The 21,593-nt window shown below is 43.3% G+C and overlaps 1 protein-coding gene across 1 annotated transcript; it reads left to right on the top strand.

Moving 5' to 3' along the window:
- Window positions 1–2,437: 2,437 nt before the first annotated feature.
- LOC139405309 (NXPE family member 3-like) lies at window positions 2,438–20,497 on the top strand. Its single transcript, XM_071147706.1, has 6 exons — window positions 2,438–2,719; window positions 3,583–3,762; window positions 13,531–14,312; window positions 14,461–14,531; window positions 18,178–18,399; window positions 18,502–20,497. Exons 2-6 carry the CDS (start codon window positions 3,613–3,615, stop codon window positions 19,050–19,052), a joined length of 1,776 nt encoding a protein of 591 aa, XP_071003807.1. The 5' UTR covers window positions 2,438–2,719; window positions 3,583–3,612; the 3' UTR covers window positions 19,053–20,497.
- Window positions 20,498–21,593: the final 1,096 nt, after the last annotated feature.

The raw sequence follows: 21,593 nt of genomic DNA, 5'->3' as shown, positions 1-21,593 counted from the left end.
CATTGGTTTGTTAAATTGAGTATGGCTTTTCCCTAAACTCACTGAAACTACAGTTCCTTCAGAAAGTATTCCTCTCCCTTGACTTATTTCACATTTTGTTACAGCCTGAATTCAAAATGGATTAAATATATTTTTTTCTCACACATCTACACACAATACCGCATAATGACAAAGTGAAAACATGTTTTTAGATTTTTTTTGAAATGTTTTGAAAATGAAATACAGAAATATCTCATAAGTTTTCACACCCCTGAGTCAATACATGTTAGAATCACCTTTGGCAGCGATTATAGCTGTAAGTCTTTCTGGATAAGTCTGTAAGAGTTTCGCACACCTGGATTGTACAGTATTTGCCCATTATTCTTTTTAAACCTCTTCAAGCTCTGTCAAGTTGGCTATTGATCATTGCAAGACAGCCATTTTTAAGTCTGGCCATAGATTTTCAAATCGTTTAAGTCAACTTTTACTAGGCCACTCAGGAACATTCAATGTTGTCTTGGTTAGCAATATTTGGCCTTGTGTTTTAGGTTATTGTCCTGCTGAAAGGTGAATTAATCTCCCAGTGTCTGTTGGAAAGCTGACTGAACCAGGTTTTCCTCTAGATTTTGCTTGTGCTAGGTTCTATTTCATTTATTTTTATCCTAAAAACCTCTGTAGTCCTTGCCTATGACAAGCATACCCATAACATGATGCATCCACCACCATGCTTGAAAATATGAAGAGCAGTACTCAGTGACGTGTTGGATTTGCCCCAAACATAATGCTTTGTATTCAGGACATAAAGTGAATTGCTTTGCCACATTTTTTGCAGTATTACTTTAGTGCCTTGTTGCAAACAAGATGCATATTTTGGAGTATTTTTATTCTTTACAAGCTTCCTTCTTTTCACTCTGTCATTTAGGTTAGTATTGTGGAGTAACTACAATGTTGTTGATCCCTCCTAAGGTTGCTCCTGTCATGTTCCTTACACTTTGTAACTGTTTTAAAGTCACTATTGGCCTCATGGTGAAATTCCTTCCTCTCCAGCAAATTATTTAGGAAGGACGCTTGTATCTTTGTAGTGACTGGGTGAATTGATACACCATCCAAAGTGTAATTAATAACTTCACCATGCTCAAAGGGATATTCAATATCTGCAACAACAAAAAATACCAATACGGCCGGGCATTGGAAAATCTCCCTGGTCTTTGTGGTTGACAAACACTTATTTCACTCAGAATTGAGTCCATGTAATATATGTGACTTGTTAAGCACATTTTTACTCCTGAACTTATTTAGGCTTGCCATAACAAAGGGGTGGGATACTTATTGACTCAAGACATTTCAGCTTTTCATTTTGTAAACATTTCTACAAACAATTGCACTTTGACATTATGGGGTATTGTGTATAGGCCATTGACACAAAATTTCAATTTAATCCATTTTAAATTCAGGCTGTAACACAACAAAATGTGGTAAAGTCAAGGGGTGTGAATATTTTCTGAAGCCACTTTTATACCGAAACCTAACAAGCCTCGATCACACCGACATTGTTTTGGGGCAAAATGGTACGGTGCCTACAGTAGCAAAATCTGGATATGTGTGCAGCAAAGGTTCAACATTCACCTTCTGCTACTATTTCTGTCAAGCCGTCTACACATACAGTTTGACGAATACGTTCGATAAATCCCAACATTTGCACCACACAGAACGCACTGCCTCCGCAACGCAGTGCTGCAAGGCAAACGCAGCGTTCCACTGGAAATGAATGTAGTTTTGGTGTACCGAAATGCATATCACTGTCGGTGAGATCGAGGCGTTAATCTAACTTTAACCTTAATTTATTTCGACCCCTATGTCTACGCATGTTTTTTTACCCTCCATTTTTGGTCACCTGACTCTTCCTTGACTGTCTGGCTCACTTTATGTATCTGTGTGTATTTTATCTGTCCCTTTTTCTTCTTGTATCTCCCTTTCACAGACCACAACCCTCCTCAGGCCAATTCCAAACCCCTTAAACACCAAACGTATATTACCCCAACTCCATCTAAACCATCACCCGATGTGCCTCGTTGCCTTTTCTGTGCCACAATTAAATAAATATAACGGGACCGTTATACGGGATCACTTTCTGGGTCCGTCTCTGAAAGCACTCATTCTTCCTTTTCACTGATGCCCCATGGTGACAGTATAACCCAGATCAGCAGTCAGTAATATTATACATAATTGAATAACATCCATTGAAGGCCAGCCAACCTACAGTTCAGTTTACATGAATAAAAGCAACGGCATAATTTGCATATTCTAACAACCAAAATAGCGGTATGCTGGGTCAAATAAACTCGCAGAACAAAAAACATGTGGTCTCCACCACTAAAGTATAAAAATAACATGCTACACTTGATTTCCAGTATATGTGCATTGAGCCTAGCCAAAAAGGGGAGGGCTTTGTACTGATATGATCTTATTAAGGTGACGTTCTATTAAATCTACAGCACTGCTTGGGGTAACTGCAACTCTCCGGAAGACGATGTTGTCTTTCATCAAAAATGTAAACGGATGAATCTCTCTCTGAAATCTGACAGATTCGTAAAACGACACAATGAGCTGATACGCGCAGTGGTGAACATGAATATGATTGGTATAATCACAGCAGATGGTATGTTTGGCAGAGCCGCACAAAGGCACATCGTGTGACAGTGAGATCATCTCTAGCAACGCAACTTTCTGTTTCAACTAAGTAAGCATTTGCCATATTTCGCTATCTCACGTCAGATATGTGCATGTACAAGTAGCAAGCAAGCAAGCTTGCTAGCTGACTAGCTAGAAGAGTCAACACAGAAATCGTATTGGCTAACGCTAGCTGCTAAGAATACTACAGTTGTTAGCTTGATGGTTAACAAAAACATATTTATATTCGTTCCTCTATACAGCTATGACGTGCAGCAGAGCAAACACTGCATCTAAAGTGGACAGTCCGTTCTGCCCTCCATCTGTTGACATCACTGTCTATTTTTTTGTTACTGATAAATGTGTTTGGGAAAAACGATCCACGGACCGTGGTGGTAGGTTAGTACCAATGCTAGAGTATGTAGCCAACTGCAGGTAGCATGGACTAATTAAGGCAAATCATGGTCTGCCCGGTATAGACATAGTTAGCAGTCCTATGGCTGGCTGTTCCAGAATAAGTGGATTACAAATCTTAAAACAGAGCAGCACACTCGTGATACAGATATTTTTGTTGCCTGAACAAATCATTAACTTACTGGCTGGACATTGCTGCAGCAGTAGTAACTGTAAAGTGCATTGTGAACTATACTGCTGGCTAGTAGGTTTGAGTAGTGTACTGCATGTTGGAATACCAAGATATTACCTCAAATGAACCTGGATTCTCCACCCCAGAGCTAACATTTCAATGATGTATGACTCTGCAAGTGCTTTTCCTTTCTGACTGTAGATTGATTATAATGAAAAGTGAGGTCAAAGTAAGTGCTTCATAAAACAGGAAATCTGAATGGTTAACCTAGGGTTCCATGCTCAATGTAAATGCAAACACTTCCCCACTGTTGGCTTCTGACTCCTTTCTGACTTTGCTTATATCAGGGGGACTGGTAGTGGCATGACACCGTTGCCATGGTGACACCAGACCGTGAGACTGGGCCTGATCATGGGAGGCAGAAAGGAGGCACTGTTTGGAAGAACCTGTCCAAATACACCCCTATCTTCTTTTTTCTGGCCCTGTCTGGAATCATCTTCCTGTTGCGCAACATTCACACTCTTGAGGTGAGGAGGGGAAGGGGAGAAAGGTATGTTTGTTGGAGTTGCTCTAGTAAGCGTTCTGATTGGAGGGAGTGGGGGTTGGACAAATCATTCTGAAGGATCACCACAACTCTGTCTTCCCTATTTCTAAGTGCGGAGGGGCTCAGTTCATTTTTTCAGCTGGCGCTTGAGGAACTCTAGCTCTATTGTGGAGGAGAGAGAGAGAGAAAAAAAACAGTTGTTTTCCTTATGAAACCATCTAGTTAACGCTCAGAAACTCCCTTCCTTTTCACTACCTTCTATTGTTTCTTTACTCCGTTTCCCCTTTGTGATGAATGTTTTTATCATTAGCAATCATATTAAGGACAATGTCAACAAAATGGAACAGTGATAGGCCTATAAGCTGAACAACCACTTCAGCAGTGAAATGTGCTTTGATGTTTCTTCCTTTCTCTCACATTTCTTTAATTTAACCTTTTATTTAACTAGGAAAGTCAGGTAAGAACAAATTCTTATTTACAGTGATGACGGCCTTCCAAAAGGCAGAAGGCCTCCTGTGGGGACGGGGGCCTGGGATAAAAAATACATACAATATAAATATAGGACAAAACACACATCACAACAAGAGAGACAACACTACATAAAGACCTAAGACAACAATATAGCAAGGCAGCAACACATGACAACACAGCATGGTAGCATGACAACACAGCATGGTAGCATGACAACACAGCATGGTAGCAGCACAAAAAACATGGTGCAAACATTATTGGGCACAGACAACAGCACAAAGGGCACGAAGGTAGAGAACAATACATCACACAAGCAGCCACAACTGTCAGTAAGTGTGTCCATGATTGAGTCTTTGAATGAAGAGATTGAGATAACTGTCCAGTTTGAGTGTTTGTTGCAGTTCGTTCCAGTCGCTAGCTGCAGCGAACTGAAAAGAGGAGCGACCCAGGGATGTGTGTGCTTTGGGGACCTTTAACAGAATGTGACTGGCAGAACGGGTGTTGAATGTGGAGGATGAGGACTGCAGTAGATATCCCAGATAGGGGGGAGTGAGGCCTAAGAGGGTTTTTATAAATAAGCATCAACCAGTGGGAGATGACCAGTTTACAGAGGAGTATAGAGTGCAGTGATGTGTCCTATAAGGAGCATTGGTGGCAAATCTGATGGCCGAATGGTAAAGAACATCTAGCCGCTCAAGAGCACCCTTACCGTTCTGATCTGTAAATTATGTCTCCATAATCTTGCATGGGTAGGATGGTCATCTGAATCAGGGTTGGTTTGGCAGCTGGGGTGAAAGAGTAGCGATTACAATAGAGGAAACCAAGTCTAGATTTAACTTTAGCCTGCAGCTTTGATATGTGCTGAGAGAAGGACAGTGCACCATCTAGCCATACTCCCAAGTACTTGTATGAGGTGACTACCTCAAGCTCTAAACCCTCAGAGGTAGTAACCACACCGGTGGTTACCAAATGGTTACCAAACCACATGACCTTTGTCTTTGAGGTGTTCAGAACAAGGTTAAGGGTAGAGAAAGCTTGAAGGACACGAAGAAAGGGAGGGGACAGCTGAGTATAAGACTGTATCAAAACAAGACGTTTATTCTTTCAGTGAAATACGGAACCGTTCTGTATTTTATCTAAGGGGTGGCATCCATCAGTCTAAATATTCCTGTTACATTGCACAACCTTCAATGTTATGTCATAATTTAGTAAAATTCCGGCAAATTAGTTCGCAATGAGCCAGGCGGCCCAAACTGTTGCATATACCCTGACTCTGCGTGCAATGAACACAAGAGAAGTGACACAAGTTCACCTGGTTAATATTGCCTGCTAACCTGGATTTATTTTAGCTAAATATGCAGGTTTAAAAATATATACTTCTGTGTATTGATTTTAAGAAAGGCATTGATGTTTATGGTTAGGTACACATTGGAACAACGATACGCACCGCATCGATTATATGCAACGCAGGACACGCTAGATAAACTAGTAATATTATCAACCATGTGTAGTTAACGAGTGATCATGATTGATTGTTTTTTATAAGAAGTTTAATGCTAGCTGAATCCCCCGAGCTGACAAGGCAGTTAACCCATTGTTCCTAGGCCGTCATTGAAAATAAGAATGTGTTCTTAACTGACTTGCCTTGTTAAATAAAGGTGTAAAAAAAGAATTTTAAAAATCTGCCAAATCGGTGTCCAAAAATACAGATTTCCGATTGTTATGAAAACTTGAAATCGGCCCTAATTAATCGGCCATTCCAATTAATCGGTCGACCTCTACCTAGGATCGAGCCTTGGGGTACTCCCTTGGTGACAGGCAGTGGCTGAGACAGCAGATTTTATGACTTTATACACTGCACTCTTTGAGAGAGGTAGTTAGCAAACCAGCCCAAAGACCCCTCAGAGACACCTATACTCCTTAGCCGGCCCACAAGAATGGAATGGTCTACTGTATCAAAAGCTTTGGCCAAGTCAATAAAAATAGCAGCACAATATTGCTTTGAATCAAGGGCAATGGTGACATCATTGAGGACCTTTTTAAGGTTGCAGTGACACATCCATAACCTGAGTGGAAACCAGATTGCATACCCGAGAGAATATTATAGACATCAAGAAATCCAGTCAGTTGATTATTGACAAGTTTTCCCAACACTTTTGAATAACAGGGCAGAATAGAATTAGGCCTATAACAGTTAGGATCAGCTTGATCTCCCCTTTTAAATAAAGGATGAACTGTGGCTGCCTTCCAAGCAATGGGAACCTCCCCAGACAGGCTTGGCGAGAGACAGGAGAGGAGACCGGAGAGACAGGCTTGGAGAGACAGGCTAGGAGAGACAGGCTTGGCGATGATGGGGGCAGCAACCTTAAAGAATTAAGGGTCTAAACCATTTGACCCAGATGTTTTTTGGGGGTCAAGTTTAAGGAGCTCCTTTTGCACTTCGGACTCAGTGACTGCCTGCAGGGAGAAACATTTAGCAGGGCAGGGGAAAAAGAGGGAGAAGCATCGGGGCTTGTCGCATTAGAAGGGATGAGAGATGAGGAAATGTTGGATGGGCAAGAAGGCATGGCTGAGTCAAATAGGAATCCTGACTTAATGAAGTGGTGATTTAAAGAGCTCAGCCATGTGCTTCTTGTCAGTAACAACCACATCATCAACATTAAGGGACATGGGCAGCTGTGAGGAGGAGGGTTTATTCTCCAGGTCTTTATCTGTTTTCCAGAACTTCCTGGGATTAGACCTAGAGAGAGAGAGAAGCGCTCCTTAAAGTAACTAACTTTGGCCTTCCGGATAGCCTGAGTGCGCTTATTTCTCATTTGCCTGAACAATAGCCAGTTAGCCTGAGTATGCGTGTGCCCAGCCTTTCGCCAAATGCAATTCTTGAGGTGGAGTAACTCTGCAAGATCACGGTCGAACCAGGGGCTGAACCTTTTTAATTCTTATTTTCATTATGGGGTGTGTTTATTAACAATCCACTGAAAATATTAAAAAAGAAGGTTCAAGCTTCTTCGACAAGCTGATTCTATACCAGTTTACAGAGGCCAGTTCATAAAGGAAGACTTGGTCATGAAAGTTTTTTAACAAGCGTCTATGACCAATCACGACAGGTCGTTTCACTGAGCAGCCATTACAAACACAGGCTGTAAAAGAGTGATCACTAAGGTCATTACAGAAAACACCAGACTGCTACCTATCAGGATTATGTGAGGATAATATCAAGGAGAGTACCCTTTTCTCTGTGTTTGGAGTCATACCTTGTGGAATTGGTAATAATCTGAGAAAGATTTAGGGAGTCCCATTGCTTTAGGACTTGGTCTGGTGGTTTAAGCTTGTCTCAGTTTAGGTCACCAAGCAGAACAAATTCAGACTTAGTGTAAGGGGCCAGGAGAGTGCTTAGGGCAGGTAGGGTACAGGCCGGTGATGATGGAGGACGATAGCACCCAGCAACAGTCAACAAAGAGCTATTTGAAAATGTAATTCTTTAAACCAGCATATCAAATTGTTTGGGGACAGACTTGGTGGAGACAACCAAGCACTGAAGGTAATCCTTGGTAAAGATTTCCACTCCCCCACCTTTGGAAGATCTGTCTTGCCAAAAAAGGTTATAACCAGAAAGGTTAACATCAGTATTCAAAACACTCTTCCTTCCTTGGTTAGTGGTTAGAGTGTTGGGCCAGTAACCAAAAGGTTGCTAGATCGAATCCCGAGCTGACAAGGTAAAAATCTGTTGTTCTGCCCCTGAACAAGGCAGTTAACCCACTGTTCCTAGGCCGTCATTGAAAATAAGAATTTGTTCTTAACTGACTTGCCTGGTTAAATAAAAACCACGTCTCAGTAATGACCAACACATCTGGATTGGAGCTGTGAACCCACACTTTCAATGGATCCATTTTAGGTAATCATCTTCTAGTGTTATCGTGCATAAAACCCAGGCTTTTACGAGAGCAGAAATCAGTGAAGCAGATATCAGAGCACAAGGCAGAATTGGGCCTAGCAACAGTAGATGGGCCACGGTGTACATGCACATTTCCAGATATCATCAACAGTAATACAATCAAGGCACGGCATAGGACAGGGAGAGCTCTGCAGTGTTGATTTATGACATCTGAATTAGAGGTCGACGATTATGATTTTTCAACTCCGATACCGATTATTGGAGGACCAAAAAGCCGATACCGATTAATCGGCCAATTTAAAAATAAAAATGTATTTCTAATAATGACAATTACAACAATACTGAATGAACACCTATTTTAACTTAATATAATACATAAATAAAATCAATTTAGCCTCAAGTAAATAATGAAACATGTTCAATTTGGTTTAAATAATGCAAAAACAAAGTGTTGGAGAAGAAAGTAAAAGTGCATTATGTGCTATGTAAGAAAGCTAACATTTCAGTTCCTTGCTCAGAACATGAGAACATATGAAAGCTGGTGGTTCCTTTTAACATGAGTCTTCAATATTCCCAGGTAAGAAGTTTTAGGTTGTAGTTATTATAGGACTATTTCTCTCTATACCATTTGTATTTCATTAACCTTTGACTATTGGATGTTCTTATTTTATTTATCTATTTTATTTTACCTTTATTTAACCAGGTAGGCAAGTTGAGAACAAGTTCTCATTTACAATTGCGACCTGGCCAAGATAAAGCAAAGCAGTTCGACAGATACAACGACACAAAGTTACACATGGAGTAAAACAAACATACAGTCAATAATACAGTATAAACAAGTCTATATACAATGTGAGCAAATGAGGTGAGAAGGGAGGTAAAGGCAAAAAAGGCCATGGTGGCAAGGTAAATACAATATAGCAAGTAAAACACTGGAATGGTAGTTTTGCAATGGAAGAATGTGCAAAGTAGAAATAAAATAATGGGGTGCAAAGGAGCAAAATAAATAAATAAATTAAATACAGTTGGGAAAGAGGTAGTTGTTTGGGCTAAATTATAGGTGGGCTATGTACAGGTGCAGTAATCTGTGAGCTGCTCTGACAGTTGGTGCTTAAAGCTAGTGAGGGAGATAAGTGTTTCCAGTTTCAGAGATTTTTGTAGCTCGTTCCAGTCATTGGCAGCAGAGAACTGGAAAGAGAGGCGGCCAAAGAAATAATTGGTTTTGGGGGTGACTAGAGAGATATACCTGCTGGAGCGTGTGCTACAGGCGGGAGATGCTATGGTGACCAGCGAGCTGAGATAAGGGGGGACTTTACCTAGCAGGGTCTTGTAGATGACATGGAGCCAGTGGGTTTGGCGACGAGTATGAAGCGAGGGCCAGCCAACGAGAGCGTACAGGTCGCAATGGTGGGTAGTATATGGGGCTTTGGTGACAAAACGGATTGCACTGTGATAGACTGCATCCAATTTGTTGAGTAGGGTATTGGAGGCTATTTTGTAAATGACATCGCCAAAGTCGAGGATTGGTAGGATGGTCAGTTTTACAAGGGTATGTTTGGCAGCATGAGTGAAGGATGCTTTGTTGCGAAATAGGAAGCCAATTCTAGATTTAACTTTGGATTGGAGATGTTTGATATGGGTCTGGAAGGAGAGTTTACAGTCTAACCAGACACCTAAGTATTTGTAGTTGTTCAAGTATTCTAAGTCAGAGCCGTCCAGAGTAGTGATGTTGGACAGGCGGGTAGGTGCAGGTAGCGATCGGTTGAAGAGCATGCATTTAGTTTTACTTGTATTTAAGAGCAATTGGAGGCCACGGAAGGAGAGTTGTATGGCATTGAAGCTTGCCTGGAGGGTTGTTAACACAGTGTCCAAAGAAGGGCCGGAAGTATACAGAATGGTGTCGTCTGCGTAGAGGTGGATCAGAGACTCACCAGCAGCAAGAGCGACCTCATTGATGTATACAGAGAAGAGAGTCGGTCCAAGAATTGAACCCTGTGGCACCCCCATAGAGACTGCCAGAGGTCCGGACAACAGACTCTCCGATTTGACACACTGAAATCTATCAGAGAAGTAGTTGGTGAACCAGGCGAGGCAATCATTTGAGAAACCAAGGCTGTTGAGTCTGCCAATGAGGATGTGGTGATTGACAGAGTCGAAAGCCTTGGCCAGATCAATGAATACGGCTGCACAGTAATGTTTCTTATCAATGGCGGTTAAGATATCGTTTAGGACCTTGAGCGTGGCTGAGGTGCACCCATGACCAGCTCTGAAACCAGATTGCATAGCAGAGAAGGTATGGTGAGATTCGAAATGGTCGATAATCTGTTTGTTGACTTGGCTTTCGAAGACCTTAGAAAGGCATGGTAGGATAGATATAGGTCTGTAGCAGTTTGGGTCAAGAGTGTCCCCCCCCTTTGAAGAGGGGGATGACCGCAGCTGCTTTCCAATCATTGGGAATCTCAGACGACACGAAAGAGAGGTTGAACAGGCTAGTAATAGGGGTGGCAACAATTTTGGCAGATCATTTTAGAAAGAAAGGGTCCAGATTGTCTAGCCCGGCTGATTTGTAGGGGTCCAGATTTTGCAGCTCTTTCAGAACATCAGCTGAATGGATTTGGGAGAAGGAGAAATGGGGAAGGCTTGGGCGAGTTGCTGTTGGGGGTGCAGTGCTGTTGACAGGGGTAGGAGTAGCCAGGTGGAAAGCATGGCCAGCAGTAGAAAAATGCTTATTGACATTTTCAATTATGGTGGATTTATCAGTGGTGACAGTGTTTCCTATCTTCAGTGCAGTGGGCAGCTGGGAGGAGGTGTTCTTATTCTCCATGGACTTTACAGTGTCCCAGAACTTTTTTGAGTTAGTGTTGCAAGAAGCAAATTTCTGCTTGAAAAAGCTAGCCTTGGCTTTTCTAACTGCCTGTGTATAATGGTTTCTAGCTTCCCTGAACAGCTGCATATCACGGGGGCTGTTCGATGCTAATGCAGAACGCCATAGGATGTTTTTGTGTTGGTTAAGGGCAGTCAGGTCTGGGGAGAACCAAGGGCTATATCTGTTCCTGGTTCTAAATTTCTTGAATGGGGCATGTTTATTTAAGATGGTTAGGAAGGCATTTAAAAAAAATATCCAGGCATCCTCTACTGACGGGATGAGGTCAATATCCTTCCAGGATACCCCGGCCAGGTCGATTAGAAAGGCCTGCTCGCTGAAATGTTTCAGGGAGCGTTTTACAGTGATGAGAGGAGGTCGTTTGACCGCTGACCCATTACGGATGCAGGCAATGAGGCAGTGATCGCTGAGATCTTGGTTGAAGACAGCAGAGGTGTATCTAGAGGGGAAGTTGGTTAGGATGATATCTATGAGGGTGCCCGTGTTTAAGGCTTTGGGGAGGTACCTGGTAGGTTCATTGATAATTTGTGTGAGATTGAGGGCATCAAGTTTAGATTGTAGGATGGCTGGGGTGTTAAGCATGTTCCAGTTTAGGTCGCCTAGCAGCACGAGCTCTGAAGATAGATGGGGGGCAATCAGTTCACATATGGTGTCCAGAGCACAGCTGGGGGCAGAGGGTGGTCTATAGCAGGCGGCAACGGTGAGAGACTTGTTTTTAGAGAGGTGGATTTTTAAAAGTAGAAGTTCAAATTGTTTGGGTACAGACCTGGATAGTAGGACAGAACTCTGCAGGCTATCTTTGCAGTAGATTGCAACACCGCCCCCTTTGGCAGTTCTATCTTGTCTGAAAATGTTGTAGTTTGGAATTAAAATGTCTGAATTTTTGGTGGTCTTCCTAAGCCAGGATTCAGACACAGCTAGAACATCCGGGTTGGCAGATAGGCACTTATAGGCACTTTAGTATTGCCAGTGTAACAGTATAGCTTCTGTCCATCTCCTCGCTCCTCCCTGGGCTCAAACCAGCAACACAACGACAAGTAGTGCGCGCTAACTAGCTAGCCATTTCACTACGGTTACACAAGCCTCATCTCGGGAGTTGATAAGCTTGAAGTCATAAACAGCGCAATGCTTGACGCAAAACGAAGAGCTGCTGGCAAAATGCACAAAAGTGCTGTTTGAATGAAAGTTTACGCGCCTGCTTCTGCCTACCACCACTCAGTCAGATACTTAGATACTTGTATGCTTGTATGCTCAGTCAGATTATATGCCACGCAGGACACGCTAGATAATATCTAGTAATATCATCAACCATGTGTAGTTAACTAGTGATTATGATTGATTGTTTTTTATAAGTTAAGTTTAATGCTAGCTAGCAACTTACCTTGGCTTACTGCATTCCCGTAACAGGCAGACTCCTTGTGGAGTGCAACGAGAGAGAGGCAGGTCGTTATTGCGTTGGACTCGTTAACTGTAAGGTTGCAAGATTGGATCGCCCGAGCTGACAAGGTGAAAATCTGTCATACCGATGCGTGAGTGCTGGTGGTGAGAGAAAGCTCGGGAGAGAGGGGGGAGTGTGGTGGGGGTACCTGTATCAGACGGAGACAGGCCAGGGAGAGAGGGGTGAGTGTGGTGGGGGTACCTGTATCAGACGGAGACAGGCCAGGGAGAGGGGGGGGGGTGTGGTGGGGGTACCTGTATCAGACGGAGACAGGCCCGGGAGAGAGGGGGGAGTGTGGTGGGGGTACCTGTATCAGACGGAGACAGGCCAGGGCAGACGGTGAACAGATCGCCAGGTGGAACCCAAGCAGCAGGCAACATGAGTAGGTGTCACACCCACTTGGGAGAAGCTTTTATTTCTGGAGGCAGATTTCTTGTAGAAAATGCCAGTGACTGGTCTTTGAACAGCAGGAGGGGACTTCAGAGGATGCTTCAAAGACTCCTGACACTTGTTGGTCCCGAAGGCCTCGACACCTTTTACTTCACACCTCAGTGCTAATTGAATTTGTATCTGGTCTGTCCAAGCCTGGGAGCCTAGACTCAGCATTCAGTCCCATTAAAATATATAATTGTAATGTACTTTATTTATCCTTTTTTCTTCTTGGCTTTCAAAATAGCATCAGACCAAACACTGCTCACTCAGTTCCAGGTTGGATGGTGTCCTCAGGTCTCTGCTGTTTGTTTGCTAGAGCACTCTCAGTATAGCTTGGAAAAATAACTTGGAAACAGTAATATCTCTGGTTAATTTTGGTCAAAATTAGTTTGTAGGTTTGGAGTTTTGATCTGGAGCGAAGGCCATGCTTTGGAGGGTAGCATCCTGCATATGTACCTGCTGAAAAATCCAAGTTTATCTAACTTGAAATCTATCCTTTTGTAAAAAAAACATGTTGAAAAATGTGAGAGCTCACATGCAGCTGTGTTTCTCTCTGAGGGGGGTGTGTCTTTTAATCACCATCCTCCATACTACCCTCCCTCTTGGTGACCTTTCCTCTTCTCCTCTGCAGAAGCTCAACTGCCAAACAGTGTCGACACTCTACCAGTTCCAGAGCAGCATTCATTCAGCCTTCACCCCAGAGGAACAACCTCCTGTGGATCACAACCGGAGCTACTGTGGCCACCTGGGCCTGGAGCCCTCAGCCGAGGAGGCTCTGGAGCAGCGTTACCTCCTGGAGTCCATCGCGTGGCCAGAGCCTCAGCCTCGGCTGACGCCTAGACCCCTGCGGCAGACCAGCGACCCTGCACACAGCCTGTTTGCAATCCTGCCAGGAGGGGGCGGGAGAGAGTGGCATGTGGGGGATCAGCTAGAGGCGCTAGTCCATATGCATGACTTCCAGGGGCGTCCCAAGCGTCACGGTGGGGACTTCCTGCTGGCCCGGCTGCATTCCCCAGAGTTGGGGGCGGGTGTTGCAGGACAGGTGCTTGACCACCGAAATGGGCTCTACTCAGCCGTGTTCCCGTTACTATGGGAGGGGTCTGTACGGGTAGAGGTGACACTGGTCCATCCTAGTGAGGCAGTTGCTGTGCTGCGTCGGTTACGAGAGGAACATCCCGACCGTGTCTTCTTCAAGAGTCTGTTCCGCTCTGGATTCCTGTCTGAGACCACCGTGTGCAACCTGTGCCTGCCAACCACCCGTCAGCCGCTGTGCAATTATACGGACCCTCACACAGGTGAACCATGGTACTGCTACAAGCCCAAACTGCTCAGCTGTGACACGCGGATCAACCACGCCAAAGGAGGCTACCAAAAACACCTGCTCACCAACAAAGAGTCACTGCTCTTCCAGAGGTTAGTGAGTGGTAGATGAGAGTATGTGAGGACTGTATGTTAGACCTATGTAGTAGTTGTGCCTTAGCTAGTAACATGTACCATTACAAGGTTTGTTTCGGGTGTATGACTTTTTTAAAACAAAATAAGTCTCTTTGATTTTTCTCAGTGGTGTAAACATCAAAGTCCGTGTTCATGCTTCCGGGTCTGACAGTGTCATTGTGCAGCCTGAGAAGAAAGGTAAGACAGCAAGGGGATGCTGCACGCATGCTAGTGTGCATCCGTGTGCTTGTTTGTAGGGTGGGAGGTAGCCAGCAGATCTGACCCGCTTTCTTAGGGCTACACTAGGGTCGGACAGCATTCTTGTGTATGTTAAGACACTGCGGAGCCGGCGCTCAATCCAGGGATGAGAAATGCATTGTACACTGAACTGTCCCATTATCCCAACTGTTACACCAAGAAGATTGAATGACTGCTTGGTACATTTTCTGAGCCATATCTTGCGCCGGCTCCGCAGTGTCTTAATATACACAGGAATGCTGTCCAATCCTAGTGCAGCTGTAAGAAAGCGGGTCAGATCTGTTGGCTAGGTGGGAGGTTTAGGATTTGTTGGAAAGTGTAATGAAAAACCAGCATACCAAGTGAGTGCATGCAAATGAGGAAAAAGAGCTGCACCAGCACAGAGCTCTGGGAACCCCTTGTGTGACTATCCAAGCTGACTATCGACAGACAAGGGGTACCCCAGGGCTATGTTTTGGGACACTGTTGTTTTTGATCTGCATGCTATTACATGGTATGCTTAAGCAATAAGGCCAGAGAGGGTGTGGTATATGGCCAATACACCACGGCTAAGGGCTGTTCTTAACCACGACGCAACGTGGAGTGCCTGGATACAGCTCTTAGCCGTGGTAAATTGGAAATATACCACAAACCCCCGAGGTGCCTAATTGATTGCTATTATTAACTGGCTACCAATGTAATTAGAGCAGTAAAAACATGTTTTGTCATATCTTTGGTATATGGTCTGATATACCACGGCTGTCAGCAAATCAGCATTGAGTCCTCGAACCACCCAGTTTATAATCAGTTTTGTACTGGATTTGTGGGTATGCAGTATTTGTGTGTGTTTTATATCAATCTACAGTGCCTTCAGAAAATATTCACACCCCTTGACTTTTCCCTCATTTTGTTGTTACAGCCTGAATTTAAAATTGATTAAATTTAGATTTTTTTTGTCACTAGCTGACACACGATTTGTTATTTTTTTATTTCACCTTTATTTAACCAGGTAGGCTAGTTGAGAACACCTTTATTTAACCAGGTAGGCTAGTTGAGAACACCTTTATTTAACCAGGTAGGCTAGTTGAGAACAAGTTCTCATTTACAACTGCGACCTGGCCAAGACAAAGCATAGCAGTGTGAACAGACAACACAGAGTTACACATGGAGTAAACAATAAACAAGTCAATAACAGTAGAAAAAAGAAAAAAAGAGTCTATATACATTGTGTGCAAAAGGCATGAGGAGGTAGGCGAATAATTGCAATTTTGCAGATTAACACTGGAGTGATAAATGATCAGATGGTCATGTGCAGGTAGAGATACTGGTGTGCAAAAGAGCAGAAAAGTAAATAAATAAAAACAGTATGGGGATGAGGTAGGTAAAATTGGGTGGGCTATTTACCGATGGACTATGTACTGCTGCAGTGATCGGTTAGCTGCTCAGATAGCAGATGTTTGAAGTTGGTGAGGGTGATAAAAGTCTCCAACTTCAGCGATTTTTGCAATTCGTTCCAGTCACAGGCAGCAGAGAACTGGAAGGAAAGGCGGCCAAATGAGGTGTTGGCTTTAGGGTTGATCAGTGAGATACACTTGCTGGAGCGCGTGCTACTGGTGGGTGTTGCCATCGTGACCAGTGAACTGAGATAAGGCGGAGCTTTACCTAGCATGGACTTGTAGATGACCTGGAGCCAGTGGGTCTGGCGACGAATATGTAGCGAGGGCCAGCCGACTGGAGCATACAGGTCGCAGTGGTGGGTGGTATAAGGTGCTTTAGTAACAAAACGGATGGCACTGTGATAAACTGCATCCAGTTTGCTGAGTAGAGTATTGGAAGCTATTTTGTAGATGACATCGCTGAAGTCGAGGATCGGTAGGATAGTCAGTTTTACTAGGGTAAGTTTGGTGGCGTGAGTGAAGGAGGCTTTGTTGTGGAATAGAAAGCTGACTCTAGATTTGATTTTAGATTGGAGATGTTTGATATGAGTCTGGAAGGAGAGTTTACAGTCTAGCCAGACACCTAGGTACTTATAGATGTCCACATATTCTATGTCGGAACCATCTAGGGTGGTGATGCTAGTCGGGCGTGCGGGTGCAGGCATTCGGGTGCGCGGGTGCAGACGATAATGTCGAAGTGGAATTCGCTTTTTTATAAATGTCTATAAATCAAAAGCTGAAATGTCTTTAGTCAATAAGTATTCAACTCATTTGTTATGGAAAGCCTAAGTAAGTTCAGGAGTAAAAATGTGCTTAACAAGTCACACGTTACATGGACTCACTCTGAATTTCAAACACAAAGTCCAGTGAGGTTTTCTAATTCCTTGCATAAAGAAGGGCACCTATTGGTAGATGGGTTAAAATAAGAAAGGAGGGGAAAAAAAGCAGACATTCAAAATCCCCTTGAGCATGGTGTTAATTACACTTTGGATGGTTTATCAATACACCCAGTCGCTACAAAGATACAGACGTCCTTCCTAACTCAGTTGTCCAGAGAGGAAGGAAACCACTTGAGTATTTCACTCTGAGGCCAATGATAAATTGAAAACAGTTACAGAGTTTAATGGGTGTGACAGGAGAGAACTGAAGATGACTGAGTGAGAAGAAGGAAGCATGCACATACATCCTGTTTGCAACAAGGCACTAAAGTAATACTGCAAAAAACATGGCAAAGCAATACACTTTTTGTCCTGAATACAAAGTGTTATATTTGAGGCAAATCCACTACAACAAATTACTGAGTACCACTCTTCATATTTTCAAGCATGGTGGTGGCTGCGTCATGTTATGGGTATGCTTGTAATTGGGGAGTTACAGGCAAAGGCAAAATCCTAGAGGAAAACCTGGTTCAGTCTTCTTTCCACCAGACACTGGGAGATTAATTCACCTTTCAGTAGGACAATAACCTAAAACAAGGCGAGATCTACCCTGGAGTTGCTTACCAAGAAGACAATGAATGTTCACAAGTGGCCGAGTTACAGTTTTGACTTAAATCTACTTGGAAATCTATGGCAAGACCTGTAAATGGTTGACTAGCGATGATCAACAACCAATCACATTTTTTAAAGAATAATCTGCAAATGTTATACAATCCAGGTGTGCAAAGCTCTTAGAGATTTACCGAGAAAGACTCACAGCTGTAATCACTGCCAAAGGTGATTCTAACATGTATTGACAAAAGGTGTGAATACTTATGTTATATGAGATGTTTCTGCAAGCACTTCTAAAAACGTGTTTTCACTTTGTCGTTATTAGGTATTGTGTTTTTTATTTTACCTTTTATTTAACTAGGCAAGTCCGTTAAGAACAAATTCTTATTTTCAATGAGGGCCTAGGAACATTGGCTTAATTGCCTTAACTGGCAGAACAACAGATTTTTACGTTGTCAGCTCGGGGTTCTTTCAACATTTCGGTTACAAGTCCAACGCTCTAACCACTGGGCTACCTGCCGCCCGTGTAAATGGGTGAGAACCACAACCACAATGTAATCCATTTTGAATTCAGGCTGTAACGTAACAAAATGTGGAATAAGTTAAGTGGTATGAATACTTTGAAGGCACTGTACTTGTAAGGTTATGTTAGCTAGCGCATCATGCTGGCTCCTCTTTCAGACAAACCAGAGAGGGAGAGCAGCAGTGTGAGAGCGGAGCCTATCAGGGTCACTCCATCTGGGTATTACTTCCAAGGGTCATGGCGAGCGCTGGGTGGTGTCGCAATGCATCAGTTTAACGACTCTTCTGCCATTACTCAGTGTCTGAAGGGCAAGGTGGTGTACATGTATGGAGATTCCACTGCTAGACAGTGGTTTGAGTACCTCAATGCCTTTGTCCCAGGTGAGTGCTGTCTGCTAAAGTCCAATGACATCAATCACTGTGCACTGTCTCGTGTGCTTTCTAACTCTCTGTTCTGTTTGTCCAACTTCCTCTTTATCACAGAGCTGAAGGAGTTCAACCTTCACAGTCCTAGGAATGTGGGGCCTTTCATGGCAGTGGACAGCACCCACAACATCCTGCTGAGATACCGCTGTCACGGTCCTCCAATACGCTTCTCCACTGTCATTGCCAGTGAGATGCGCTATGTAGCTAACGAGCTGGACGGCCTGGCGGGAGGCCCTGATACCGTGGTGGTCCTCAGCGTTTGGGCCCATTTTAGCACCTTCCCTGTAGAGGTCTACATACGCAGGCTACGCCACATTCGACGGGCGGTGATGCAGCTTCTGGACCGGGCTCCGGGGACCCTGATAGTGGTGCGTTCAGCCAACCTCCAAGCCCTGGACCCAGAGGTGAGCCTGTACAATAGTGACTGGTTCTCAGTACAGCTGGACGGTGTGCTCAGGGCCATGTTCAGGGGTCTGGATGTCTTGCTGGTCGATGCCTGGGAGATGACCCTTGCTCACCACCTCCCCCATGCTCTCCACCCGCCTCCAGTCATTGTCAAGAACATGATTGACACTATCCTCTCTTACGTATGCCCAGAGAAGAGCTAGCCCGAGAAAGGAAAAGAGTATGGAAGATTACACATTTGTGTGAGATGGGGAGTGTGGTTATGTTTACAAGAGTTACTTATAGTGTAATCACAAAGCTCACCTGTTTACTGCGAGCATGGCCTGATGTAGCCTAAGCCCTATCTGCTGTGTACCTGCTTCCTGTATATGGGATCTGCTGTTGTGAAGTGACCTAGTGTTTTTATCAACCATCTCACAGTCACAAATAAACCAGGAGAGATGGGGAGATAAACAACGGGACTGATTGAATCAGTCAACTATGAACAGATTACTGACTTTGACCCCACCTGCTGTATTTAAAGTTGAATGGCCAACAGTTCAAAGGGTTCTTGTTTCAAAGGGTTATTTTAAGAAATGTGTGTGAAAAGTTTTATGCAATAGTTTCTGACATTCAGTGTTTGTTTTATGGGAAACAGCCTTGTTATTGAATTGTGACTCACAGATTGTTAAAAAAAAAAACTACAGATTTCAACTAATTCTGTTCAATACACTTTTGCAAAACTTGAATGGAATATCGGCTGCCATAAAGTGCAATAAGTATATGTAGGCTACTGCAGTGCAGTAGGGGATTTTGAGAGTGGGAAATGCAGTATAACAAATGCATGGAAAATGACACATTTGCCAAATCCTGTACTTTAGACTTGCATTAATGATGTTCTCACTCTAAATATCAAGTATGTTTGGTTATACACAAACTGGAGCAAAGTTTAGAAGGTATTTTGACAAAAGTACATGTGAGGAAAATAATACCAAACAATGGGCTTATGGTTGCAAACCTCAATGTGAATCCAGCTCTGTCATGTCAAATAAATCAGTTTGGTTTAGTGTGGGCCTCTAGGAAATGCCCAAGGCATGTCGCCGCAATTTAGCCTACAATTTAACAGATGAATATTTGTTAACTCAGTTCTGTACCAAATCATGTGCTTTCCTATGTATTCCATGTCCAAGGATGTTCAGAAACGTAACCCTTGAGGACTTTGTCTGCTGGTTTTTGTCATCCATTAAGAAGTTTACAGGCCTGAATCAGATGGTGATGGAAACGGCTAGGTCATCAACCAGCAGCTTCCTTCAGGACTGGCTTTATTCTTCTTATTCCGTGTTATTTTTCAAGTACTTCTACAACAGTTTACATCAAAATGTGACATTATTTAAATCTAGGAAAAACTTTTATCATGTAACTGTTTACCCTTTTAAGACTCTTGTTAGGCAGTCTCAAAGTGATGCCATTTTGTAGCTAACGGTTACAGCAGTATTATTGCCTATGCCATACACCACAGCTGGAATGCTTTAACATGTTACCGTTTGCCAAGCTTCGCTATTGCCAAGTGTTACCTCACTTTCTACCAGTTACCATAACAGTGTTAACTTGCCACAATTCAAATATATCTCCCATTGAACAATTGCAATAAAGTAATTGGTGATTTATTTATGAAGGAAGATAAGGTCTGACTAGCTAGCTAGCTAGTCCATGAGAAGAACTTAAGATCAGTCTTCATTGAACAAGTATTTGCGTTCAATCGTTGGGGCCTACATAAAGCTGTCACATCAGAGCTTTCTTTTCAGCACCATGGACTGAATCCTTATCACCACTACACCTGGTTGTCAGCGGAGCCTTGTCTGGCAGCGAAACAGTTAATTCAGACTAATTTACTGCCTTTAAAAAATAAAAAAAAACATGTAGTGGAAATGCTAACCAATAAGGAGAGACTTTGTTAAATCCTCAAACAATCACACGTTATTAATAAGAATTGCAATAATGAAGCTGGTCGACCCTCCACTCTGAGGTGGAAGGTCGAGGGCTCGATGACACAAGAGTACGGAGGCGTTATATAATCAAGTTTTCTTATGCAAGCAGATGCAAAACATGGGATCTTGGTATGTGTACGTGTGTGGAGAACGAGACGAAATTGGGGTAAAGGGTACAGGCTGTGAATTTGGTTGTCTTGTTCTGTAGCAACAGCTGCTTATTCTAGTCCTCTAGTGAGGTGCTAAACAACAGGAACTATCTTAGACGCCATTTCTCTGAAGTAGGTCAACGGTTCCTTGAAGTGGAGCAAGCATGCACCTTTTGCTGCCTGCACAGATGGTGTGTGGTCGCACACACACATACACATACACACAAGCATGAACTTTTTGGAATGCCAGAAACCATACAGTCTAGAAAGATCTTTCATTATACAAACATTAAAGATGTTTAACCAAAATGTCCCTTACACATAGCTGATATGGCTGACTTGCTTAAACAAATGTGGTTTCTACTGACAATTGAGATGTACAAACTATGGCATAAGGGAACGATGAGCGGATAAGGGGCAATCGGTCATTTCGTTTAAGACATTATTGAGCGAGCTAAAACGGACGTAGTCAAAAAACTATTGGTTCACACTTTTGAAATGTACAGCGACAGTCTTGTCCCATCGCTGCAACTCCCCTACGGACTCGGGAGAGGTGAAGGTCAAGATCCATGCGTCCTCCGAAACACGACCCTGCCAAGCCGTACTGCTTCTTGATACACTGCTTGCT

The sequence above is a fragment of the Oncorhynchus clarkii genome, chromosome 3 (genome assembly GCF_045791955.1).
Source record: "Oncorhynchus clarkii lewisi isolate Uvic-CL-2024 chromosome 3, UVic_Ocla_1.0, whole genome shotgun sequence".
NCBI lineage: Eukaryota > Metazoa > Chordata > Actinopteri > Salmoniformes > Salmonidae > Oncorhynchus > Oncorhynchus clarkii.
The sequence above is the reverse complement of the archived record's forward strand: the minus strand, read 5'-3'. Positions and strand labels throughout refer to the sequence as shown.